The sequence below is a fragment of the Caloenas nicobarica genome, chromosome 1, assembly GCF_036013445.1.
Source record: "Caloenas nicobarica isolate bCalNic1 chromosome 1, bCalNic1.hap1, whole genome shotgun sequence".
Taxonomy (NCBI): Eukaryota; Metazoa; Chordata; class Aves; order Columbiformes; family Columbidae; genus Caloenas; species Caloenas nicobarica.
This window is the reverse complement of record NC_088245.1, coordinates 147,761,278-147,787,484: the sequence shown is the minus strand read 5'-3', so window position 1 is coordinate 147,787,484 and position 26,207 is coordinate 147,761,278. Positions and strand designations below refer to the sequence as shown.

The 26,207-nt window shown below is 41.1% G+C and overlaps 1 protein-coding gene and 1 non-coding gene across 7 annotated transcripts; both read left to right on the top strand.

Moving 5' to 3' along the window:
- The first annotated feature begins 1,713 nt into the window (after nucleotides 1–1,713).
- RNF149 (ring finger protein 149) lies at nucleotides 1,714–25,275 on the top strand. 6 transcript variants are annotated; one of them, XM_065626721.1, is made up of 11 exons: nucleotides 1,763–2,291; nucleotides 8,180–8,430; nucleotides 11,283–11,351; nucleotides 14,141–14,223; nucleotides 15,151–15,247; nucleotides 15,767–15,796; nucleotides 15,988–16,044; nucleotides 17,902–18,097; nucleotides 18,471–20,536; nucleotides 23,794–24,050; nucleotides 25,201–25,275. In XM_065626721.1, the coding sequence occupies exons 1-9, from the start codon at nucleotides 1,832–1,834 to the stop codon at nucleotides 18,527–18,529; spliced, it is 1,302 nt and encodes a 433-aa protein (XP_065482793.1). In that variant the 5' UTR covers nucleotides 1,763–1,831; the 3' UTR covers nucleotides 18,530–20,536; nucleotides 23,794–24,050; nucleotides 25,201–25,275. The 6 variants fall into 6 exon arrangements, with proteins under 6 accessions (XP_065482797.1, XP_065482793.1, XP_065482794.1 ...); XM_065626722.1 differs by lacking the exon at nucleotides 25,201–25,275 and adding an exon at nucleotides 24,923–24,964; XM_065626720.1 differs by lacking the exon at nucleotides 25,201–25,275 and having other exon boundaries at nucleotides 23,794–24,392.
- On the top strand, nucleotides 20,852–20,967 carry LOC135984656 (small nucleolar RNA SNORD89). Its single transcript, XR_010605701.1, has one exon. It is a non-coding gene; the product is annotated as a small nucleolar RNA SNORD89 (small nucleolar RNA).
- Nucleotides 25,276–26,207: the final 932 nt, after the last annotated feature.

Below are 26,207 nucleotides of genomic sequence, written 5' to 3'. Positions count from 1 at the left end.
GAATGCTAAAAAGCTACTTGAAAGAACACGTTGAGTTTGAAGTAAGATTATTTATTTCTTTATTTGTGTGTCTGTGCATTTATTTATTTATTTATTTATTTAAACGCTGACTCTGGAACAGAAATGGGAACATATTGGCCTTGGAGCTGGCACAGAGTAGGGCAGTTCACCTTCTGTGCAAACTATTCCAGGCTCCACTAGACCCCCATGTGCGTCAGCAGCCACAACATATAATTGTGATTAGGAAGAAAAGGATATTACCTAAGTTCAACAACGTCATTTGATGACATAGGTGACAATGTATGATCACACAACTGTTGACTTCCAAAGCAAAACCAGCTTATGAGACCATTTCAGAAGCTGGAAAAAGGTACAGATGCCTTGTATGAAAAAAAAGGTAAGAATTTAAATGTGTTTATTTAAGAAGAGGGATATATAAAATATTTCTGTTTAATGGAAGACAAATCCATAAAAAGAGCACATTTATTCAGTACCTTTATATCTTATTTCAATGCATTTTTCTCCATTTTTTTTTAACATGGTACTGACCCTTTTACCATTTTTCATCCCCTTGAAGTGAGCTGCCCTCAGTACCCCAGCACAGCTGCCCTTTGTCTCAGAATCTGAGTGGCTTCGCTCCCTTTCGCCTGCCATGCTGCACCTCCCTCTGTTCCTGGCTGCTGCTGACCCCCCGCTTCTCCCCACCGCTCCCACCACCTTCCCTCCAGCAGGACACACTTTACCCCGCAGTGAGGACGAGGTGTGCCATGGAGGGTGCGGTAGGGACTGATGTAAATTCCCGGTGTGTCACTGGCCAAGTTGATGGACTGCACTCCAAACTGCCGCCCAGCGCCAGGAGGAGGCTAGTGCGGGAACGCTGAGCTGACACTCCCTGCGCGGGAAGCGCTTTGCGTTAGTCATAGAATAGTTTGGATTGGAAGGGACCTTCAAAGGCCATCTAGTCCAATCCCCCTGCAATGATCAGGGACATCTGCAACTAGATCAGGTTGCTCAGAGCCCCGTCCAGCCTGGCCTGGAATGTCTCCAGGGATGGGGCATCAACCACCTCTCTGGGCAACCTGGGCCAGTGTCTCACCACCCTCAGTGTAAAAAATTTCTTCCTCATATCTAGCCTTTAGTTTAAAACCATCACCCCTTGTCCTATTGCAACAGGCCCTGCTAAAAAGTCTGTCCTCATCTTTCCTATAGGCCCCTTTTAAGCACTGAAAGGCCACAAAAAGGTCTCCCCGGAGCCTTCTCTTCTCCAGGCTGAACAACCCCAGCTCTCCCAGCCTGTCCCCATAGCAGAGCTGTTCCCCCGCGGGCACCGGTTCCGCGTAGGGGGCCGCCTTGCTCCCCTTCCCTGAGCTTGTGCCCCCGACCAGGCCCGGCCCAGCCGGGAGCTGCTGCCCGCAGACACCCCGGACCAGCCCCGCACCTCCGGGGCCGCCACTGACCCGCACCCGCGCCGGCAGTCCCGGGGGCGGGGCCGGCGGCGAAAAGGGGCGGGGCGTCCCTCGTGGTGCGGCAACGGCCGCATCCCCCGCCCCGTCCCCTCCCGGCATCCCCCAGGGGAGGAGAGTGCCTCCGCGGGGGTGGGGCCGCGCGTGCGCAGCCGTTGGGCCGGGGCGGGGCGGCCCGGCCTCTGCCTCGCCATTAGCCGCGGCGGCGGGCGGGCTCCGCCCGGGGCGGGCAGCGGCGGGCCTGGGGGGTGGGTTACCTGCGCGGCGCAGGGCGGCCGCGGTGCGGAGCGAGGCGCGGTAGGCGGCGGAGTGGCCTCGTCCCCGCTGCTCCTGCTGCCGGCGGGCCGCGTCGCGGCGGCGGCCGGGCCATGGTGCGTCGCGCCCGGCTGGCGCTGGTGGCGGCGGCGCTGGTGGCGCTGGGGGCGCCGGTGTGTCAGGGCGCACGGGCCCTGGAGTGGTACACGGCGTGGGTGAGCACGGTCTACGTGGAGCCGCTCAGCAACCGCACGGTGCAGGGCAGCACGGAGAGCGGCCGCTACGGGGACAACTCGCCCAAGGAGAGCGCCCAGGGCCTGGTGGGCATCCCCCGCGGCGCCTCGCCCCGCCACATGGAGGGCTGCGCCGCCGACACCGACTACGACGTGCCGCTGCCGCCCGGCGGCCGCGGGCTCCCCGAGGGCGACCCCCCGCCCTGGATCGCCCTGGTGGCCCGCGGAGGCTGCACCTTCAAGGACAAGGTCACCAACGCGGCGCGGAAGCGGGCGGCCGCCGTGGTCATCTACAACGAGGCCCGCTTCGGCAACAGCACCGTCTCCATGTTCCACCTGGGTGAGGGGGGCCGGGGCTGGCTTTGGGGAGCGGGCTTTGTCTAACGCCGGTCTCTGCGCGGTGCGGGGGGGAGGGGGCAGAAATACCTGTGAAAATGGTACAAAGAGCCGGGGTTTTGTTTCCCCCCCGCGCTTCCGTTAAAACCGCCCTGGAGAAACCCCGAGACCAGCCTTTGGCTTCCAAGTTGCAGCCCAGGAGAAGAGGTGGCGAAGCCATCGGAACGGGCAACCGTGTCACAGGCTGCGGCCGGAGCGCTGGGGGGGAGCACGGTTTGGTTTAGAGCCACCTTTTTGCATTGCCCCCCCCGGCAGGATGGCTACAGCGGTGACAGGTAGACTGCTTCCCGCAGGCGTTCAGGGAACATGCCGAGTATCCTGAAAATGCCTTCTGGTGCCTTTGAAGGCATAGCCGTAGGTATTTGAGGGTAGCTTTTGGTGTAGGCTTTATTGTAATCGCTTCATCGTCCTCTCCTGCGCAGGTCTGTAAGGGATGGGAGAGAGGTATAGGCATCAGGTAATTCTTAAATGCTCACTAATGTGGCAGGAAAACTGACGCCTAGAGGATGTTGACTTGGCTTGTCTGAGTGTGCTGGTGAGCTGTAGCCTATGAACCGGGTCTGTGATTGTTGCCAAGTTAAGGATCCAGATGTTCTCATGCTACAGTCAGTGCTTGGGCTATGACAGCAAAGTCTTGCTGGATTTTTATGAGCATGACAACATTAAATGCTTAAATCAAAGTGGCAGGGGAGAACCTCAAAACTCTGCTGTAAAATCTGCTTGCATTTGTAGACTTCTGTGGAACGGGAAGGTTTTTGGAGGAGGATACAAAGACAAAGCGAAGTACATAAAAAGTGCTGCAAATGTGTGTTTCACATGTTCCTGGTGCAATGAGTTCGTTAATGCCCAGGTTGTTGTTCTTGGCTGTGAGGAAGGGGAAGACCAAGGACTTGGTTGAAGCAGAACCATAATGCATTTCTAAAGAAAACAAACTTGCTTTCTTAATATAGTGATCTTAAAATCTCAGGGAGCCTGTTGCTTCATAGCACATTTGATATATTGGGTGGAAAACAGGTCTCTTCTTGGAACACCGAGTGGCACCTACTTGGGTGTTGGAAGTGTGATTAGCGTTCTCTTAGCCTGCTGCTTGCTCAGGTAGATCAGTCTGACCTATCTCTTGTGTTCTTAATCTAACTTGAAAGTGGAGGTGGGATGCTAGGTAAGATGCACCTTTGATTTTGATCCCATGTGGCAATTAAGGTACTTTGTTGGGTAGTAATTCTTTCCTCTTTGACAGCTCTCAGCTTCTTTTTCGGTCTGGCACCGTGTATTGGCCAGTCAGTACTAATTTTTTTTTCCTCCCTGTGGGAATTTTCCCATGTTCTGCTCCGTGCTCTGTCATAGCCTCTCATATGCTCTTATTTGCTCTTTTGTGGAATCTCTTCCTCCTTTTCTCATCTTGCGTATTTTATCAAACATTTTTCTGCTATCATATCTGTGCTGTGGAAGACCATTTTGGGCTTATGCTCAGGTTTGGACTTGCTGATATAGTTATATCTATCAGTGGTATGAAGACAAGTGCTTCCTGACTGCTGGTTGTAATTATTTTTTTCTTCTTAAACTGGCAGAATGTTGCTGATAAAAGCCCTACTTATGTAAAGAGTGTGATTTAGTATAGTGTATATACAGGAATACATCTTTCCTTATTTATACTGACTTCATAAATGCAAGTTGAATTTCAGGATGCTTTGGATGGGGCAGGAATATAAGAGTGTATCACAATATAATCAGTAGGTCTGCTGGAGAAACAAATCTATGTTTACATATTTGAAAGTTTCAACCATGAAATGTTTATGTTTTTCAGTGCACTTTGTGAATATAGGGAAGAGTTACTGTTAGTGCTGTAAATACTCAGGGAAATCTGCAGTGCTGTAGCTGAGGAGTGGAGTTATACGTATAAGGAATGTCCACTTAATGGATTTGCAATTAGTGGTACTGTAAATGATGAGATGGAACAATGGTTACGGCTGAGAGAGGTGCAGCTTGAATTACATGAGGGTGCTAAATGGGTAACTCTCAAAGTTTCATCTTTTCTTTCTTCTGAAAAACCTGGCCTTTGAACTTTCTGGTGTGTGTGATATGTGTGTGCTATTGGTGGAGATGGGTTTTTTAAGGGGTTTTAGATGTATTACAACTTGAGTGTAAAAAGAAATGCTTGATTAGGTAGAGAAAGGGATTTGCTGTAGCTGGTGTCAAAACCTTTGATAAAGGTTGAATATTCCAAATACTCTGCAGTTTAGTTATTTTTCATGGGTACCTTGTGGGCTTCATGAGTGCAGTGAGTAGCAAACCAAAAGAAGGTTCTTCGAATGTGACTTTACTGGTGTGTGTCATGTTTTTCAGGCATTTACTCTCTGCCTGAATTAGGTTGTTCAATATGCTGGATGACTTCCCTCCTCAAGGGACATAATAGTGAAACAACTTCACATGCGGCTGAGGAGGTTTTTTCCAGTGGAAGATACTGATTTTACTCAAACAACTCAAGGAGTTGTACTTCAGTTATTGAATCTGAATCGTATGAACAGGAATATAGACTTTGCAGACAATCTTTACTCTGTTAATCTTTGGTGGTGGTTTGGAACTTAATATAATACGGAGGCTTCAAATTCCTTTTCAAAACCAAAATAAATATTGTAGGTAAATATCAGCTGGGAGTGGGCTGGAGAGGAGTCTGGAGTGGCAAGGTGTTGAGTATTGCAGAGAGAAGACTAAGGAGAGTTAGAGGGTCACTGCTGGTCGAGAAATTAGGGGGAGGCAGAGGTACATTGCAGGGGGAAGAAAAAAGGGTCTTCTGGTTCTATGTTTTTCCTCTTATACTTCATACTGGGCATCCAGCCATCTCTGAATTCTCTCTCAAGCCAGGATTTGGTGATCCTGATCAGAACGTAAGTTTGATACCTTGAAGACTGTGGAATAAAGTACGATTGTGCTTAACACACGAGGGAATTTATAAATGTGGTTTGAGGTCTCCGAGTTGTGTGGCAGTTGAAGAAGCTGATGGAATGACTCAACAGCATTTCAGTCTTTGAATAATGTGTTTCAGAACAGAAGTCTAAAATTAGTGAGGAATGAGTTAAAGCCTTTAGTCTTATAGGCTGCTCAGGGCAACTGCTTCTCTGAGGCTGCTCTTGTTCCTTTTGTAATAGTGGATGGCAATTATTTTTTTTTTCTTCCCCTCCTTCTGTCTTGTGACCTTCAAGGCCATCGTGTTTAGTTGCATGGACTTTTAATGGCAGGTTCATCACCAAGCCTTTAAAACTGTTAAAATGCTTTTAATGGGCACATATTTAAAATGTATGGCATACTTGTGTTAGTTCTAAAATGTGGTGTCCCAGTGGCTAGCAGCCATTGCACAAAAGGATCCTCACTTCCATTTCAAGGAAATAACTGGCTGATAGTTGGACGTGTTAGTGACAAAACAGAGAAAGGCATTCCTTGTTGTTGTGGGCTTTTAAAATTCTTCTTTGTTAGAAATCATGCAGAGAACTACATAGCAGGATTAAACCGACTCAAGATTTTGGGACCAAGGAGGAAACCTTTATTGATTGAAAGGTCCATGCTGCCTCTAATCTTGAAAACTTATTTTCTTCCCTAAGCCTGAATGAAACCACATACATCTTTCTAGCAGTCTTGTAGCATTCATTAGCCGTCCTTAGGCTCCCCTCCTGTTATTTGTAACTTTTCAAGTTGATTAAGGACATAGGGCCTAACCTCCTGATTTCGCTATGTGGATAACAGCTCTCAGCAATGCGAGATGAATTTCTGCCTTCATGTGTTCTTTTCTTGTTAACTCCCTGTGGGGTTGTACGGGGTCAGAAAGCAAGGAGTGTTTCACACACTCTTCTCTACAAGATTCATGAGTCTCTCTGGTAATGCTTTCGTGCTGGTTCAGAGAGGAGAATAATATTAATTAAACAATTCTTAGTATGCTTGGACTTGTGGTATCACGTGGATCAGCACATTGTCGGTGAGTAGAACTAATTAGTGGAGCTTAGTTGCTTGTGGATTTGTCCTGTTTGTCTTCAGCTTTGCTGCTTTCTGTCTTCTAATGGACGCATGTGGCGGGAGCTGGGTGGGTGCTGGCGGGGTGCCTGAGGGGAGGTACAAGTTGGGCCTTTCCCCAGTAGCAGCATCTTTGTCTCTCTGCACCATCTTCAACTCCTCCAGAAATGTAGCCCCGTTTGGAAAATCTCTCTTGCTGGGGCTAGATCTGGCAGACGGGTATAAAGGTTCTTATGGTAGGTGACCAGAAATGGGATACTTGCAGAAGGTGAAGCTGAAAAAGGGTGACTGGCACCGAAATAGGATAGTTATTCCAGAAATAACTGGAACTTTTAGTGTTTCATCCACAGCTGACCATCTGCATCTTACAGAGGGAGAAGCTGCTATGTACTGAAGTGAAACTTCTGCACATTCTCCTTGGCATGGTAGCAGAGTGGCCAGGTTGATGAGGTGTCACAGCCAGCACCATCTCAACTAAAGGAGTTTGTTTTAAATATTTCAGGCAAATAAGGCTTTGTCTTAAGTAGACAGAGAAGGTGGGTGAGTCTGGAATGCTGCTCTGAGTTTTGAAAATCCCCACTTGATGTAATGTTATAAATTAGGCAACCATTTCTTTTGACATAGCTCCTCAGTAGTGAATCTAACATAGCCGGGGCGGGAGGAAGCCTTTAAGTCTTCATTGGGAGGTTTTGTTCCATGTAGGTCATCTTGTGAATCTAAAAAGGTAGTTGTGACATTACAGCTTCAGCTTTCTGGCTAGGAAGACCCTCCTCTTCTTTCTTCTTCCTCTGCTTTCTCTCTGAATCAAGGTTAGCTTCACTTTTTCTCAGAGGCAGGAGTGCAAAGTAAGCTATAAACCATGACTTACCAAGGGTATATAGCAGTGTTGGTAAACATGAAGTAAGAGCTATTCAAATAAAAATAGCATAGACCAGTGAAAAGGTGACGTTTTTAACAAGTGCATTTGTTTACAATTTATTTTGTAATACTTAGGTTAGATGTTTCTGAGAAAATACTGGAGATGCTTCCAGACAATCGAGTAAAACTGCAGTCACAGGATCTTTGGTTTTTGCTAGTTGATCTTGACAGTATCTTACCACTTTGGTGGCAGTGCGGTGCTTAAAGGTTTGGGCTTTTTTGGAATTAGGTACTTTTTTATAATGATTGAGTGCTTTTGAGTTCAAATATAATAGAAAAGTCCTTTGTGCTTCCAAAAGAATCACGAAGTATTTCTTGATAAGTCCTTGTCATAAAGTCTCGTTCCATTTTGAATATCTAGTGTTGAAGAATCTTGCGGTATTTCAATGTTTAATGTAATTAAATATAAATATTTGAATCTTTTTTCCTCTTTTTGTTCACGTATCCAGTGTAATTGTGCTATGGATTCAAACTGAACTTGATTGAATGTGTATCTCTTCATGCTATTCACATACTGTCACCATCTGCAGCTGAAGTTCCAACACTGACACATAAAAGACCAGCTGTACCTGAGTGGCATGTTAGAACTTCAACAACTTCATGATGAGATGTGTGTAACTTGCCTGGTGTTTTTGCATGGCATCCACATCCCACCTCACTGTGGAATGAGGAGTATAGGACCTTGAACAGTAAAGACTTGTCTGTTGAAGCTTATCTTGTGTTTGAGGGTTTCATAAAGTAAATAAATGGTTATTTACTAGTAAACTTTATATCAAGTCTGCTATGCCTGAAAAAACCTCAGAGGTTTTCCTACAACTTTGCTCATTGATCTTAACAGAAGAGGCCCAAATTACCATCAAGCCAGAAGGCCTAAATTTTTACTGTGACTTTTTTTTTTTCCCTCTCCAACAGGAACAGGAAATACAGTGGTGATAATGGTTGGCTATCCAAAAGGAATAGAGATATTGGAGCCAGTACGAAGAGGGATTCCCGTAGAAATGACTATTGTTGTTGGCACGCGACACGTGCAGGAATATATTAGCGGTCAGTCGGTTGTGTTTGTAGCCATCGCCTTCATCACCGTGATGATTATATCGCTCGCTTGGCTCATATTTTACTATATACAACGTTTCCTGTACACGGGGTCACAGTTTGGAAACCAGGTAATTGGAGAAGATGATGCTTCAGAGTGTTTACTGTCTCCTTAGTGGCCTAACTTTGCTTGTTTATTCTTGAAGATCTGTGCTTTCTTGCTACTTTACTATCTGTGAATGCTACTCAGCAATGGTTAGTGAGGCTAATAAGCAGCGTGCTAATCGGCATTGCAAGTTTGGCTAGTTATAATTATTAGATACCTGTATTAGGTTGTGGGAAATACGTTTAGCCACTTGTCAACAACCGAGTAAAGGCAGCTTCTTGTGTGATTTGTCACCTAACTTAACTTCCTTTTGATGCTAAAAATTATTGTCATTCTTCCATAATTTTAATCCCGAAAGTACTAACTTCCCTAACCAGACTTTTTTTTCCCCTTAATAAGACCGATAAGTAGTTAAGGCTAGAATTTTTGGTTCTAAAGCTTTATGAAAACTACTCTTGTAATCCTGGGCAATCCACTGTAGAGTGCCGAATTGCAGCAGACTAGAAGGAGCATGTGTGGTGAGATTCAACTCTCTTGGACTACCTGAAGTGCTGAAAGCATTTGGAATACTGGGAAGATAAGGAAGGAATAACTTTGCTCCTTATTTGTCCCTCCCACATTCCTGTTCTTTGAAAAAAAGTCAGCTTTTTTTTTTCCTTGAGGGAAGTACTTCATCATAGAATAATTTAGGTCGGAAGTGACTTCTGGAGGCCATGTGGTTCAAACCCATGTACTTGAGAGAGCAACTTACATGGAGTTGTTGCAGACCTAGACCATCTGAGTTGCTAAAATATCTTGGGATGGCATTTCCCTGTGCTTTTCAACTCTTGCAAATAGGTTAGGTTCCTTCCATGGTCATCAACAGCTCTACCACAGCTTTCTACTAACAGTGAAAAATAAAGTTGCACTTGTTTTTCTTTGCAAGCAGGTGTTTTGGTGGTGGTGGTGGTTGTTGTTTTGGTTTGGTTTTGTTTGTTTGTTTTGTCCTCCGTACAGAACAATACCACAAAATGTTTCAAATGACTGCTTCTCATGTGGACTTCCCCTGGTCTCTGTTTGAACATGTAGATTCTAGCTTTGGAGGAGGAGGGAAGGGAATTTTTTCCTTCAGGAATCTGAGTTCTGAGGGGGACTTACAGGACTCTTCTGGGAAAATACTTAATTTTTCTTTTCAGTAACTGAGGATAAGACATGGGACTTCTGTATTGGTTAAACTTGTGGTCTATTTGAAATGGTAGTTCCCTAGGGACTTTTTTTACTAAGTTTTAAGCCTTAGCACTTACATTCTGAGAATACTTTCACGAAAACAAAATTTGAGAAGTATTTGTAGAAAAAGGGGTGTGCTTTTGTGTTGAAACAGTTCTTTGAAGAAAGTTGCTTCTTCCAGTTACGTTGGTTTTAGGGTAGTTTACGCAAGAGAAGTTCAGGTACTTTAAAAGCGCTTTTTTTTTTTTTTAGGTTGAATGTGATGTCTCTCAGAAATATGCACCACAAACTCTTAATGTATTTTGCCATTGGGCTTGTCATTTAAATGCTTCTTAAATGAAGTTGTGTAGCATTAGAAGGTTATACCACTTTCCTCAATCCTCCTGTTTTTAAAACAGCCATTGAAAACAAACTTATAAAACCATGCAAAATTTGAAAATGTGAATATCTTGGTCAAGATACACCACTAGAAGTTTTCAGAATAATTTTGGAAACAAAAAAACACTTTTCTAACCGAAATATTATCTTGCTTGGCAGACTGACTCCAGTATAATTAAAACTAGAGAGTTAAGGATGCCATGCTTTAAAGCAACTTGCTGTGTAGCTGCTAAGCGAAGGTGAAGATGGTTTTCTTAAGTTTTATTCTGAACATCAGTTTAGCAGTAAATCTTTGGAAGACCTCTTTGCTACTGAAGATGAAACAGGGTTGTGCAGAAAACCCTGAGCTGATACAGAAGGTGGAAGAGACTGCCGTTGCTGCTTGTTTGTTCATTTCTGAGGGAACTTTCAGACTCATTCTTTTTAACAGCATAAAAAAAAATCCCAATTTTCAGTACAGTAAGTCTGTAAAACGATATAAGCAATTGTAATTATCATTACAGAGAAAAGCTGCCATTACTATTTTTTTTAAATTCGTTTATGGTATTTCATCAGTGAGGGTTGCTGCTAGACAAATGTTCATCAGTTAATTGGGAGGGTTTAGTTTCTCAATTTCCAGGAGTAGCTAGCACATTGTCTTGGAATACAGTCCTGCTTTCTCTTCTTGCTTCCCCTCTAAGCATAGTTAGGACTGTTACTGTATAGAAGTCCAGTATGGTGTCTCATGTCTGTTAAGCCTTTTTTTTGTTGTCTCCTTTGCATAATGTGTCCTTTCAGTGCAAAGCTTTGTGTAATGTGGGAGGCAGCGCTGACCCGAGGGGAGCACTAATAGCTCCGAGCAGCCTTTTGGCCCAGCTGTGGGCTGCCCGGCAGGATTCCACCTTTGCTCAAGCTTGCGTGGACCTTACCCTGTGCTTGCTCATGGGCTTGCCTGACTAGAAGGTCTGGTTCTACAACTGTTGTTTCAGCTCTGATTGCCTCTCCAGCCTGCAGCAGTTTCAATTTTCCACTGGAGGAAGGCCCTTAGTGCAGGCAGTCACGATAACAAGGCTGTCGATGTCCATTGTAAGAGCTGTGCACTTCTAGAGAATGTTGGCTGCTGTGCCCTGAGAATGCAAAACTTGCTGTTCTTCAACATCTGCTGGCTGGAAGTATTTTGTAAACAAATTAGTTAGAGATGAATCTTAAAATGCGTTCAGAAGATTTAGTAATCCCTATGGAAAGTATTTAAAAGCTTTGAAATGTAACTCTTAAAACTGACTTGTGTACTAATTTTTAACATCTTTGCTCAAGGGACACAGGAAAGAAACTGAGAAAGCGATCAGCCAGCTTCAGCTGCATACTGTGAAACATGGAGAAAAGGTAATTCAGCGGCTCTGGTTGTTGCTGTATGATTTTCAAACTGTTGTAATGTCTTTAGAGAATTTAAACTGAAATTCTCGCAATGTAATTGCTGTGTGACTCTTACAGTCTTAGGCTCATTTTATAGAAGACCAAGTTTAAAATTGAAGAGTCAAATTTGAACTACTTATGTAAGGCCATTTTGTTGCAAATAATATCTGGTTATACAGAATGTTGCAGGGGACTACAGGGCTGATACTCTAAAGATGAGGAAACACTGATATCTTATCAGTACTTGAAAACTTCAACAAGTGGATTGCAAAATACTTCCTAAGGCCTATTGATTGCACAGTTCTTTCAGCTGATGTAATGTCTTTTTTCTTAAAGGAACATCCATCTTTTTATTGATCAGAAGGCCTTAGAAATCTAAAAAGCTTTGATAAATGAAACACTTGTTCCATCTTTTGACATACAATACATTAAGGGGCTGTATAGACTTACTTGAAGCATAAATTTTTTAGAAGTATATTTCTATGTGTTAAAGTATTCTCAAAAATTAAAACAGCTTTCAAAAAGTTGGCTTTGACAGAATATGGCATGAACTCATAACTGAAGTAGAAAAAGCCAAGGTTCTAAAAGAAAACATTTTTGTTGGAGTTTCAGGCAGTTCTGATCCTAGATGCTGAATTAGTTTGACTAGACTTCTGCTACTATGTAAACATTTTTCCCCACCCTTCTTTGTCTTTCTGGTTAGTTTTTATATAAGGACCAATTTGCTTGGAGATGAAAAACAAGGATTAGGGTTTTTTTAATCCATTAATTAAAAAAAAAAAAAAGGGACATTTATTTGTAAGAACTTTGTAAAAGCTGTGGTTCAACAGAAGGCTGCTCAGCTCCAGTCACATGCTACAGAGAATATGTCCTTCATTTAGTAAATTGGTTTTGAAATGAAAAAAACCCCTGGCTTTGAACTTGCCTCTCTTTCTCTTATGCATTCAGCATGTTTAAGTAGCATTTTATAATAATATTTTTTACTTTTAATTATGTCCTAAATTCCATCAAAAAGTAATCTATTTCAAGCTGTGAACAGAGGGTTGTTCATAGAAGGGTGAGATCAGAGATCAAGAAAGATGGAATTGAACCAAAACTTGTGTAATGCAGTATCAAAGCCTAACATCAGCATAGGAAGTAATGGATGTAAAAAGGTTTGATGAAACCTGTGGTGCGAACCACAAGGAAGCTGTTAACTGCTTTTAAGTTGGTGTTCATCAAACCTTTGGTAGCAGGTAGTTCCTTCCCGTCAGTATACCCTTGACTAAAATTAATAAATAAAATGAGGGAATTTAAGTTATGTAGTTTGCTGGTTCTAACTGTGAGTGCCATATTAGTTAAGCAAAGTAGAATGAGATTAGATTAAAATCTCTATATTAAAATAGTGGTTTTCTGCTTGGTAAAATGTCTTCTAATTTGATTTGAATCAGCTTACTATCAGCAAACTTGATGATGCAGTTATTTTCATGAACTAATGTAAATTTATCTGGAAATACAGGCCCGTCTACTCTGGAAATGTGTATTTTGTGTTTAAATGTTTCCTTTCAGCATTATGATTAAAAGAGTGTTTTTATTTTATTGTGACACAGTACAGTCTTTCATTATCACTTCATTTGGGGTTGAGGTATTTAACTAAAAATAGGTCAATATTTTAAAAGTGTATTTGCTATCATGTAGATCTTTCCTGAGAAGCTTATGGGATTATTGTAAAATGGACACTCATTTGAGTACGTGCTGCATATGGTATGCTTGGACTTTGCCTCTTGTCCAGAATAAAAAATATTTGTTATGGAATAAATACTTGTTTTAACTTTCCTTATATTAAAAGTCTTAATTTGATTTACTTGAGAATTTAAGCCATTAATTACGTAAATTGATAGCATGCAAAGGAGGGGAAAACTTGCCTTGAACTTGAAAGTTTGCTTGCAGTACTAATTCATTTGAGCATTTGTAGTAATGAAATTGAAGTGCTTCAGTAAGCAGTAAACACAAAGTATTTACTTTGTGGGGGATGAAAGAAGTTGGCTCACTGTCCTCCTTCTAATATTTGTTTTATGCAACCCAATTAACACTGAATTATTTCTTTTGTATCTGGAGATACCCATCATATTTGCACTGCAACTATAAGCATGGCTTCAAGAAGGCAGTAAGACCTGATATTTAACCCTTAGAAAGAAACAAATTGAGGTGGGGGAATACTGTGTTTGACTACTTCTCTGGTATGAGCTTGGAGAGAAATTTTAAAAACCATCCTAAATTGCATACTTCAGTACTTTTGTGGCTATCAAGGGCTATCTGCTAGCATGGGATAGGAAAACGGAAAAAACAGTGGTGAAGAAGAGGTTTGCAATATGCAGCCCCAAGAATCTCATCATACGTAAGCACTTGAAGTCTTTGGGACCATCAGCTAAGAATTAGATTGTGCACTTTCATCTGAGATGACCTCTTTTAAAACTTATTTGGTTTATAGTTAGTTTAAATGGAAATTTCACTGTGCTCCCATGAGCAGTGCCAATGTCTGAGACTTAACAAATTACTTAAGGTACTATGTATAGCTATTTTAATTAGAAAATCCAGGTTTGCCTGCTTTTAATATTTGGTATCACGTGATCAAATCACCTCTTGATGGAATCTTTAAGTGAGGGAGGTGTTTTTATTTGCTAAACCATTTTATACATTTTGCATTCTGTGAAGCTGTTACACAAAGCTTGTTCTGTAATGACATATGGATGTAATGCATTTAAACATGTCATTTTTAGGGTTTAGATGTTGATGTGGAAAACTGTGCTGTGTGCATTGAGAACTATAAACTGAAAGACACTGTCCGAATTCTGCCATGCAAGTAAGTTGCCGTAATTGTTCCTTCCTCTTTAGCACGTTGTCCCTAAAAAGTACGTGACAAGCTTTCTGAAAGCTCTTCTGCAGCTCTGGTGGCAGAGCTGAAGCTGTGCCATACATATGTATGGCCTGTCACATGTTGAAGGGCACTGAGAGGCCATGGAAAGACATGGAGCTGTTGGAGAGGGGCCAGAGGAGGCCACAAAATGATCAGAGGGCTGGAACAGCTCTGCTGTGAGGACAGGCTGAGAGAGTTGGGGTTGTTCAGCCTGGAGAAGAGAAGGCTCTGGGGAGACCTTATTGTGGCCTTTCAGTGCTTAAAAGGGGCCTATAAGAAAGATGGGGACAGACTTCTTAGCAGGGCCTGTTGCGATAGGACAAGGGGTAATGGTTTTAAACTAGAAGAGGGGGAGATTCAGGCTGGACATGAGGAAAGAATTTTTTACGATGAGAGTGATGAAACACTGGCCCAGGTTGCCCAGAGAGGTGGTAGGTGCCCCATCCCTGGAGACATTCCAGGCCAGGCTGGACGGGGCTCTGAGCAACCTGATCTATTTGAAGATGTCCGTGCTTATTGCAGGGGTTGGACTAGATGGCCTTTGAGGGTCCCTTCCAAACCAAACTATTCTGTGATATCTATGCAGGAAAAAGGGGCAATTGGGAGAAGCATAGGAGTAAAGTAGAGCTTTCTTAGTATGACGGTTGAACTGGTAGCTCTGTGGTGGTTTTGTGTTAGTAACATCTCTTATTTCAGAAAACTTGCATGAAAGAAGATGCTTCCAGAACTATGTCTGTCCTGGTAAACTAAGCAGTACTTAAATGCAAGGTTGTAAATGAATGGGTTTATTTTTTAATGTTGTAACTAGCACATCATTTGAAGGAATAGTGTGTGGCTTTCATGATATGTTCTAAAGAGCATTTCTCTTTTTAGGCACATCTTCCATAGAACATGCATTGACCCTTGGCTTTTGGACCACCGAACTTGTCCAATGTGTAAACTAGATGTTATCAAAGCTTTGGGATACTGGGTATGTTGCACACTTACTTTAATCCTCAAGGTAGAAGTATAGTGCAGGAGGGAAGACTTCATGTAACTGTTCAGGATGAGAACTGTTGCTATTATACTTCATGAGACTGAAGAAACTGGGCAAAGATGCAGGAGTAATTCAGAACCAGAATTACAAGGGAATTTTATGGGTAAGAGCTTAAACAGTTTGAGTAGCTTATGAATCCTCTCTGTGCTCTTTTATGATAAACAATTTTTTCTGTCTCCAGCTGATGATAGTAAGGAAGTTGAAGCAGAGGTGAGGCAATTTGCCCAAGCTGCAAAAACATAATTCAGTAGATTCAGGGCATATATTTGATCTTGTTGAGAACTGCGATTCAAAAGAAGAAATTACAGTTTTTCTATCTTGAGGGTTTGTGAATTTTCACATGTGCACCAGTTTTAGCCTTGTAACTGAGCCAGTACTTAGAACCCTCCTAAAGACATTCACCAGAAATCGGTTAAGTAGAGAAAATGATGTGCTCTCATTTCTTTCTGACAGCACCAGAAAAGAGAGATGAAGACACATGTGGTAGGTTACTCTGTCACTGTTGATAAATAGTCTTGAGTTCCACTAAAATGCCATAGGCATGAACGTACCTCTCTTCTCTTCTACTGATCTCCAGAGATCTTCAGCAAAGAAGGGCATTCCCTAGTTTCAGGGACCTTCCTTTCATAGACTAGGTCTGCGGTTTGACTAGCTTTTCTCTTATTTTCTTGCAGAGACTTAGCAGATCTATGGAAGACTTTCATGAATTACTTTTTTTCCTTTTGTCAAAGGTGACAATCTTGTTATGTAATACATATACCAGATTGTGGCGCTTCTGTGTTTTAAGTTGGACTTTACCCAAGAGTTGCAATCTTTTTGTCATGTGAAATAGCTATTACTTTAATATTGTTATGTTTGCAGCTTATTTTTTGCTCACTTTCAATTCTTGGAGTTGATGTAATGTGTTTTATGCAGAAGGATATGTCCTTTAGTATACAGTCTGAAAGCTGAAATACTGAAACCTTCAGAATGCTTTTATTCCCTGCATTTGTGCTTTTGCAGAGGATACTGATAGACCAAGCCTAACCAGGAGGAGGAATACCTCCTGTGCTTGTTAGTCAAAATGAATGTTGGAAAGCAGGTTGAATGGGATTATATTAAATACAGAAGCCCAGTTCTTTTTTCTAATGGAATAGAGGAGATGTGCCTTGCTTATCAATCATTCAAGTCCTACTGAAGTTAGTAATGTGGGAAATCATTCAGTATTTTTTTCTAGCTTAGTTTTCAGCCTGATCCAGGTCGTCCAATCTCATGTATACAGTGATTGTGTGAATTTTTTACTGATGTGAGGGGAAAAAAGTGCGAAGAGCGAGGCAGCTTCTTTCAGCAGCGTGCTTGTTGAGTGACTTAACTGCAGAGGGGACTGTGCAGCCGCCTTATAGAAATCTACTAAACCTTCTGCAATGAGACCGAAGGCTCTCTTTAGTTTTATGGAGGACAAATGCTTCAGATGCTTCAAAATTTTAAAGGCTCAAAGTAGAAAGGTGGCACTAAGTCCTATTACCTGGCTTTTGTTTTGTTAAGAGCAGACTTCAGTGATCTAGTTCTGCATTATGCTATGTCTTGCCAAAAAAACAAAACAAAAACAAAAACCCAAACAAAACAAAAAAAACACCAAACAGAACAAAAACCTGCAGTTCAGCATGTCTGACTGATTTAGTATTGTTGAATCTTGTGGTTTCAGTGCTTGTTTTGACTGCCTAAGGTTTGGAAACCAAAATCATTAACGCCCCCTACCCACACATGTAGCATCACTTGCTTCTTAACCTGTGTTCAATTGTAGAAGTTCTATAGTTTATTAAAATTCAGTACATTTTAAAATATGCTGCTCTGGTGCTAAAGAAAGAATCATCTTAGAATTTCTTAAATCTTAAGATGGGCCTTTGCTAATTGTTTGAGGAGAGGAAAAATACTCATTATGAAGCCCGCAGAATAGCTACTTGGACTGCCATATACTTGCTTATGTATAAATAAGGTCAGTATATCAATGGCTTAATGAAGGTAGTCTGTTTAATTTCAGGACTTCTAATTAACTTTCAGAATGGATCAGAAATAGCTCATGCTATACAGTAGGTGAAATAAATTCCTTTGTGCTGCAGACGTTTTGTTCCTGCAAAGTGACAAACCAGCATATTTGCATTTTTGGAACAGACTTAAATGTTAGGCTGGAGTTAGAGGAGAAGGGAAGTTTGTTCCAATGTCAAATGTTTGCTCACCCCAGTAAAAAAAAATTAGTCTAAGCTTGCCCAACTCTATGATGAAAACCAGCAATTTTTGCAAACTCCTGAAGGATCGATAGATTTGCTCAGCGAAGAGTTTGGCTGGCTTGGCTCCTGCTGTTGCTGCTCTTGGCTTTGGAGTGGCTTTGAAAAAGTAAAGTGGCTTTTCTCTTGCTTGGCTTTGTTTCTTTGCAGTCAGACAATAACTTTTGAAGTAGATGCTGCTCAACACTGTACCCATGAATGCATAGATAATGGGCAAAAAAGAGTGTTTTTTCCAATAAGTTGAGGATACAAAGTGGTAACATGGTGGAATGTTGATGCCTAAGGGAAGACAGATATGTCAGTTAAATATGTTTAATTTTGAAGGGGGACCCTGAAGATGTTCTTGAAATTCCAATACCTGAATCAATAAGTGGCAGCGTTTCAGTCGGAAGCCTGAGTATTGCTTTACAAGATGATGATAGGAATGAAGTAAGCGAATTGTCAGCTTCTTCCACTAATGAATCTGTATTGCAATGTACCAGCTTAAAAGAGGACGCAGGTGAAACCACAGCATTACTTGGTAAGTAATAATTTAGTTTATCACTTGAAAATCCTTAATGCCATTCATCGTGTCAGAAGAAGCCATTCTGAGTGATGTTAGTAGTGCTGGTATCGCAGCGTGGACCAGACTGAGTGGTGTCGCTTCCTACTGATGGTCAAAGAACATAAGCAGGTAGATTTTGAGAGAATGCTATTGAGCTGGAGAAAACTGGTCTTGAGAGAGGGGGGAAAAATAGATTTAAAGAGTGTCTTAGAAGGATTGCCTACCCAGAGAATCTTGAGAGCTTTGGGTATATATGAAAATGAAATTTTAGATTAATGTAACAGGTGAAATTAAATGTATTGAAATGGTAAATCAACAAACAATTTTTCTTCTAATTCCTGGCTTCTAGATGTGGATGTCAGTAGTAACCGGCATGGAGAACATCTATCTAATGGAAGTTCCCACTGAACTGATTCATGGAAGAGAATAATAGACTGTTGAAGAACTATTATTTTTTATTTAATTAGTATGGACTTTTGTCTAGTTAATGGAAAAAATAACAATGTAAATTATTTTACCTTTCAAACTTTTCTAGCTGGTGTTCCAAAAGGGCTAATAACTAAGAATTTTGTACACAGGAGGATTTTATAAAATCTCCTCTGGATGTCTCATCCTAAAAAAAGATGCAATAACCCTTTTTCTGTAAGCATTGTTACAATGTCATTGTGTTCCAGAGGGCTGTAACAAAGATGAAGACTAGGCAGTGAGAACAATGTAGAATGTCTAACAGATAAATATTTTGGATGCACTATTTACATTCAGCATGTACACATGGAGAACACTTACAAGACTACAACTATTAAAATGTTCTGAAAGTTCTGATCTGTTGTAATTGGAGATGGATATTCTTAGAAAAGACGTAGTCTAACCTTGAAGAATCAAGTAACTTCAGGAATAAGTTGCATATCCTTTGTTTTCTGATGAGAAAACTACTAGTTGCAACTTTCCTTACATGTAACAGATACTAATTTGATCTTGTAACGTGTTCTACTCAGAGTGGATGCTGAGAGAAAAGGAGGGTTTCTCCACCTTGCCAGCTTTTTATACTGAATGTGGCAATAAAAAGTTGTGCTGGGTGGTCTTCACGTGCTGAGCATGTAGACTTAGTTAGGTATATGCACAATGGTTACCTCTTTCAGTCTTAAACTCAGAACAGAGGTAAAGGGCTAATTAAGGCTAAAACATATTTATTAGTCTATTTATAAGAACTTACTGAACTCCTTCTTGCTACTGCTCCCATCCTGTCCTACTTGTTACATAAATATTGAAACTGTTCCTTAGGATCTACAAAGTTTGGTTTTGTGTTTTTCTTTGCGTAGAGATGTTGGAATTCTTCTCTTGAATGTTCCACATTAGGAGTTCTGACTGGGTTTGCCATTAGCTTTTATTCCTTTCAGTTAGATTAGCAGTATTGTGCCTTATAGTAAAACACTTAAGAAATCTGAAGCATCTGAGAGTAAATGTAAACCCTGGCATCTCCCATTATGACCTCTTATTCAAATATTTATATACTGTAAGTGGTATAAGGAATTGCTAAACTGTTTTGTAAAGAAATATGTATATTTAAAACACTACTTATTAAGAGTGTTGAGTGGATTGTTTAGGATTTTAGCATTGTCATGTTATAAATAATATGCTACATTCCTCAGTTTTCTTTTGTAAAGCTGTTACTACAGGTTGCTTAAAACAGTGTCTTTGACTAGACATTTGTTTTAGAATGCATTTTGTTTTTAAAATGTATATTTGGAATGTTCTTAAGAAAATATGCAATTCTTTTTCTAACTTATATTGAGCTTCAATAGAAGCAATAACTTTTTTTTTAATTTTAGAATGAATGTTCCAGAAATTACAGAGGTTTCAGCTGGGGAAATATAATCCGAACTACTACTTTGCAGAGCAGGTGTTTCACCCTAAATTTCATTCAAAATACTCCTTTTAATGCCTACTTTAAAAAAAAAAATCTGCCTCTTCCCTGTAGGAGTAACTTTTAGGTTTACTGGAAAATTGTCAGGTTGTAGTTCTGATGTCACCAGCAGGTGCAAGTTTTTGTGATGCCTTTATCTTACAAGAAGCACATGAAAATGAAATATGACCGAGCAACCGTCTCCAAAACTGAACAAATAAAAAAACAACCCGCAACTAAACCAAACAATGTAGAGGGACATTATGTCTCCAAAAGAAGCTTATCAACATTTCCAGAACTGCCTTTTAAACTATCTCTTTGATATTAAAATCTTAAGTCTTCTCCCTCTTCCTTAACACAAAACTGAACATTGATGTCGTAAATGTTGAGAGGGTCTAAATTCTAGCTCAAGGAGGAACCAAAAGGCGTTACCAAGAGAAGTCTTGTCAGTCTGTGGATTGTGTCTTGCTGATTCCTGCAGTGCAGTATTCATGCTGGAGGGGAGAAATGTGGTAAGTACTTCAGCTTTTATGTAATACCTGTAAAACCAAAAGCTTTTCTTAAGCAAAGCTGAGGTCTGGCAGAAAGCTGGAAGAAAAGCTAAAGAACCTGCAAATTGAAAAGTGTGCTAGTAAAATCTGACATGTAAGTGATACTGCTGCTTTAGAGAAATATCTGTGTGAAGATTCCTGGAGTATGTTTCTAATGCTGGCACTAAACCTGTTCGGTTTCAGCCTTTTACAAGAGTAGTTGCCGTGGTTCCAGTTGAATTGGTTTGCGCATAGTTCATCTTCCATGTCGTTGGGTCTCGTAAGGCCAGCTGTGCTGCTGAGGAATGATGACAATAAAAGGCCGAATTGCAGTGCCTCCAGCAAGCAGTTTGCTCTCCTTGGAAGCACGATGACAAAAATGCTCCGAAGCGAATTGTTAGTCTGACCTCAGTCAAAAAGCTGACACGTGTTAGCAAAAAGAGTGGTACGATAAAAAGAACAGGAAAGAGACAATCTATGGAGCTTAAAAGAGCAGCAAAAGAAGGTTAGAAATGTGAAGCATATATGACCTACTGTTACAGCTCATTTCATACATAATTTTGAGTAAGCAGCTGTAGGTAGCTATAGGTAAATACAGGTTCCCAGATTTTGCTGATCTGGACCTACTATGCTGGAACAAACTGGTATTTCTAGTTTCTAGCACTTCATTTACCAAAAGCTTATATGAAGGTCAGAACTTGTGAGTCTCTTTTTCCCCCTTATGAATGTTTTTGCAGGATAGGTGCCTTGTGACTCCTTTACCTACCATTTGGAGCATATTTAGTCTGCCTCTTGTGCTTAGGCTGTGTGCTGCCTAATGTGGGAGCTGATGCCGTATGTGCTGTGGGTTCCTTCTGCCCTCCCTCCCATCTCCCTCTCTTCCTAGCTGCACATTTTTCATAAAACATGCAGGAATTTGTATCAGAGACATCTGTCCCTTTGTCAGATTTTTGCAGAAATCGAGCAGAGGGTTTCTTACTAGAGGCATTCATGTGGTATGATTATACAAAGCTAAAGCAGGGTGGACAGCCCCCCAATGGTGATGCTGAATAAATAGGGGGAAATCTCTAGCAGGACTAGGGGATGTTATTGTTGTAGAATTAGTCTTGTTAGTATTGTGTTCATCAGTATGGCTTCATTCTGGTGTTACTGTTAGGGAGAAAATCTGTGAAGTTCAAGTGGTTTTTAAAAAGGAGCTACAAACATGTCAAAATAGACCGGTGGTTAAAGCTAGAACTAGAGGCCACCCATTGTTCAGAAATTTTAATTTATAGATAATCTACAAATGCCAAATTGGAAAAGAAATGTGATGAATAACTGTTTAAACTCACTTCAGCTTGCAGACTTGATAGCAAGCAAAAAATGAACTGTAGACATTTCAGATCTAAATGCATGTTAATAGTTCAATTACCTGCAGTACCAATTTGACTAGAAAATTTGTTTTGTTTTGTTTTTTTTACGAACTACTACCCCTGCTTCATTGGCTCTAAGCAATGCTTGGAGGAGATACTTCGCATGTACTAGGGCAGTTTGATTAGAAAGCAGTAACTCCTTCACCTTGCCACCTCTGCCCAAGTAAGGGAATGTAGTTGGGTAACCTGTTGCCAGTAAGTAATTAGGGTTGGATTCTGGAGGTATGCCAGAGGAGTTTGTAGGATAATTTAACTCCAATGAGAATGCTTTTAATCCATGCTGATTTAATAAATTGGGCACTGGTGTATTCATGCCAAAGCTGGCCTGTTAGACTTTGGGAATTCCTGACCTGTACCAGGGTGTAACTTGCACAGAGAAACACCATTGCAACAACTCTGTCAAACATGCAAAGACTCTTTTTATTTTTTTTTTCTTCTGTCACTTCTCGATTCAGGAGTGGCTGTCCTGGTTTTCTGCCTGACTTGCTAAGCTTTCTCTAAGACTAGCCAGTAGCAGTTGTGCAAAGAGGAGCCCATCGAGCGTGTAGCGATGGTTACCCTGTCTCTTCTGCCCTATGGTGCAGGGGATGTCTGAGGCAGAGGCAGCATCTGCATTTGTAGGTTGTGATGAGCTTGATCAGAAGCAAAAGGTGTTGGGTTTACATTATGATGGCAACAGATAAGGCACAACAGGTTGGGCTCATAATTTAACTGCTCCATAAAAGCAGGCTTTTCCTGTCTAGGCAAGTCTGGACATGCAGCTACTGTTAGCAATACCAACTGTACTTAGAAGTATACACCAGTAGGTTAAGAATGGCATTCTGAATTTTGTGGTATACTTTTCCAGTTAGTGCCACAATGTATAATAGGTATGTTTTTGTTACACATCAACATCCCAGGTGTTAAGTAAAACCGGGAGCTTGTGCTCAACAGAGCCTTTAGCACCCCCAATCAAGCCAGTAATGATGATGTTGTGGCAATGGTTAGGTGGGTGTTTGCGGGTTTTGGTTGCCCTTTTTTTGCCTTTTTGTGTGTGTGTTGGGGGGGTATTGTGGGGTAGGGTGAGGTTTTTTTTTGTTTTGCCTTTTTTTTTTTTTTTGAGAGAGAGAGGTTGCATGTGTAGTTTTCCTTGGTTTGATTTTCAGCACTTGGCATTGAATGCAGTGTTTCTCTGCTGGATGAAGATACATACAGAGATTAATAAGAATGTACTGACTCTCAAGCTCTATGAAGAGAGGTGCAACTGAAATCTAGTAGAGGAGGCAGCGGGCAATATCTCTGTGGGTTAACCTGGAGGGAATGGAGTTCTTGGTGTTGGCTGCCAGGTGAATCAGATTGTGCTGGCAACTTGTCAAGAGTCTGTTCTCTTCTGTCTCCCTTCAGCCACCTGGCTGAGTGAGACTTCCCACAGGAGCTTGGATGGATTTACCAGCTTGCTGTTAGGAGAAGAGAGTGGTCCTTTCTGGTTTCCTTTTCTGCTCTGTTCACTTTGCTCTGTCTCACGTTCAGATTAAAAGTATGTGATAAACCAATTCATCTTAAGTGGCAGAAATTAAATGTATGAAAGCTGTATTTTGATAAGCTCTGAAACTGGATATCCTCACTGTGCAATTGATGGGGGGTGGAGGAGAAAAGAGCAAGACTCTTTCCTTGGCTAAGTTGAAGAGATGCAGCTTTACAATAGGGCCATGGTGAATTACAATTCTTGAAATGGAAGGTGGTGGCAGTGTGGGGTGTTTCTTTTCTTTAACCAAAACAGCTGTAAAAATTGTAATGTCTGCTGTCCTTGAGCCTGATCTTTACTGGATGTGTTCCTTTCTCTCATAGGTGATATGTGAAGATTTGGGAATTGGAATTGTAGATTAAACATGCACAAATCAAAGTGGAAGGCTTTTGTTTTTGTTCAGTATGGGTCCTGATCTCTCCTTGGATATCCTGCTGTATTGCAAAACTTGATTTGAGAAAATTTTTAAAAGTAGAATGTCTCTATAATTGCATGTGTTTGTGTGAAGAATGCATTTGCCTGGAAATTGTCCATCATACTTCTATTGGATCTGAAGCTACTTTTCACCATTGGAAACATGGTAATGATATCCATTTTTAAATGAGTGTATCCTCCTCAATTCAGAAGAGCAAAATCATTTGAGTTTCCATTGTTTTGTCAGTCTGAAGATTAAGTCCAAAACTTTAAAGCCTGTTACTTCTACTACAAACATAACTGCAGAGAAATATTTGAACTTACTAGTCTGTCAACAACTACTCCCAATTGACTTTTCTTTATGGTAACCTTGTACTAACTTGGTTGCATTGTTTGGATTAAGTACTGGGCTATGTCTTTTCCATTGTGTATGTATAACTGTAAGAATGTCAAGTTATATGTTGTTGTAATTTAATGGCTAAAAGCTCAAATTCCATAATAAATTATACAGACCTTTTAAAAAGCAATGTCTGAGGAGCTCAAGGGTTTTGTTTTCTTTGCTACACTTACATAAATGGATCTGAGCCACTCAGCACTAGCACAGCACAAAATAAGCTTAACTTGAAGCTGCGTAGCTAAGGGGGAGATGCTTTCTGCATGTTGTGTAGTTTTCCTAGTGTAACTAACACCTGAGTGTGGTGGGGTAACCCTGGTTGGCTGCTTTCACTTCCCCCCCTCAACAGGACAGGGCAACAAAATAAGATGGAAAAAATCATGGGTCAAGGTAAGAAACAGTTACCCTCACAGGTGAAACAGACTTGACACATTTTGAAATTAATTTATTGCTATTTAAAGAGAGTTGGATAGTGTGAAACAAGGACAAAACTCAAAGCACCCTTTTTCCTAGGCCCAACTTGACTCCTGACTCTTCTACCTCTCCCTTCCCTGGGGGGGTGAGGGGGCATGGGGAAAGGAGGTTGTGGTTAGTCCTCAACATTTACTCTGATTCTCCCTCCTCACACTGTTCCTCTGCTCCAGCACATGTTCCCTCCCAGGGGCTGCCTTTCTTCCAGAACTGCTCCAGTGTGGCTCCTCTCTGCTACCACAACTTTGCCCTGTAACCTCAATACAAGTTTGGGAAAGCAGGGCTCAGCTTCCTCCCTAACAAGCAAACAATGTGTCAGCCCACAGCAAATTTGGTAATAAAGTTTGAATGTTTTCATCAATGCCCAGGGCTCTGAAATTAATATTACAGAAGTACCTATAATAAAATCATAAGACTGTTTTTTGATAATTGATAATGTTTATAGTTACAGGACAAATTGAGGGATTGGGGATTCATGTACAACTCAAGCAAATACTGTGAAGAGGCAGAAGAGCCAGGCTTTTGCTGTAGTGTCACAGTAGCAACCTTTTTTTTTTTTTTTTTGGTAAGGCTTAAATTCTTTTATAGTAAGTCTGTAAATCATAAGGTAGATTGCAATGCCTTGAACCAGTAGTAATCAGTTTTCTGATGGAGCCTAGTACTTAGTCATAAGCTGTAGTACTAAAATCCAAACAAAAGTCTAAAATCTATATAAAGGTTTTTTTAACCATACTTTTGAAGAGGGATAGCAGTAGATAAAAGATAGCCAAATTGTACTTCAGTAGATGTAAAGCATTAAGGTAAAATTCAGAGCACAAGCTCAGTTAACTGTTGCTGCTAGTAATGACTTATAAGTGCCTTGGGCTTTAGAAGGAATATGTAGAATTGGAACAGATCTTAAGTAAATGCTACTTTATTTGGCCCAATACACCTTAACTCTGGGAAGCTATACAAGTCTAACCCCTAATGGCCAGAGAACACTTCTCACAGGACTTCTTACCAAAAGTTTATGCTGTATGAGATGAGAGAGCAATGGGATTTTCAATCCAAGCCATTTAGCCATTTAAATTACTTGGAAGGAGAAAGACAAAAGACAGTCTTGACTTTGCATTATTGATTTTGCACTTCATAAATATTTGAGAAGCAGATTTAAAAGAGCTTTCATTTATAAAGCAGCATTAAATCAGAACTAGCTAGCTTTTCTAGTTATTTTCATTTACAGTCCCAGGGCTTAAATAACAGCAGCTATTCTACTTACTTCTTAAAATAATACTTTAGCAGACTCTTTCCCCAGTTCACCCAACACATGGCACCTAACACCTGAATGGCTCTCTGACCATATGCTTTAGAAGGAAGAGACTATTTTAATTTTGATAGGCAGTTGCTCTGTGGCTATGCAAGACTGGAATCTCGCAACTTGGATTTTTATGGAAGAAATGGACCATCTTTCCTCAGTGA

Coding starts and splice junctions, on each gene's coding strand:
- RNF149 (XM_065626721.1), top strand. CDS start 1,832: ATGGTGCGTCGCGCCCGGCTGGCGCTGGTGGCGGCGGCGCTGGTGGCG. Junction 11,352..14,140: donor CTGTGAAACATGGAGAAAAG/GTAATTCAGCGG, acceptor TGTCATTTTTAG/GGTTTAGATGTTGATGTGGA. Junction 15,797..15,987: donor GAGAGATGAAGACACATGTG/GTAGGTTACTCT, acceptor ATTTTCTTGCAG/AGACTTAGCAGATCTATGGA.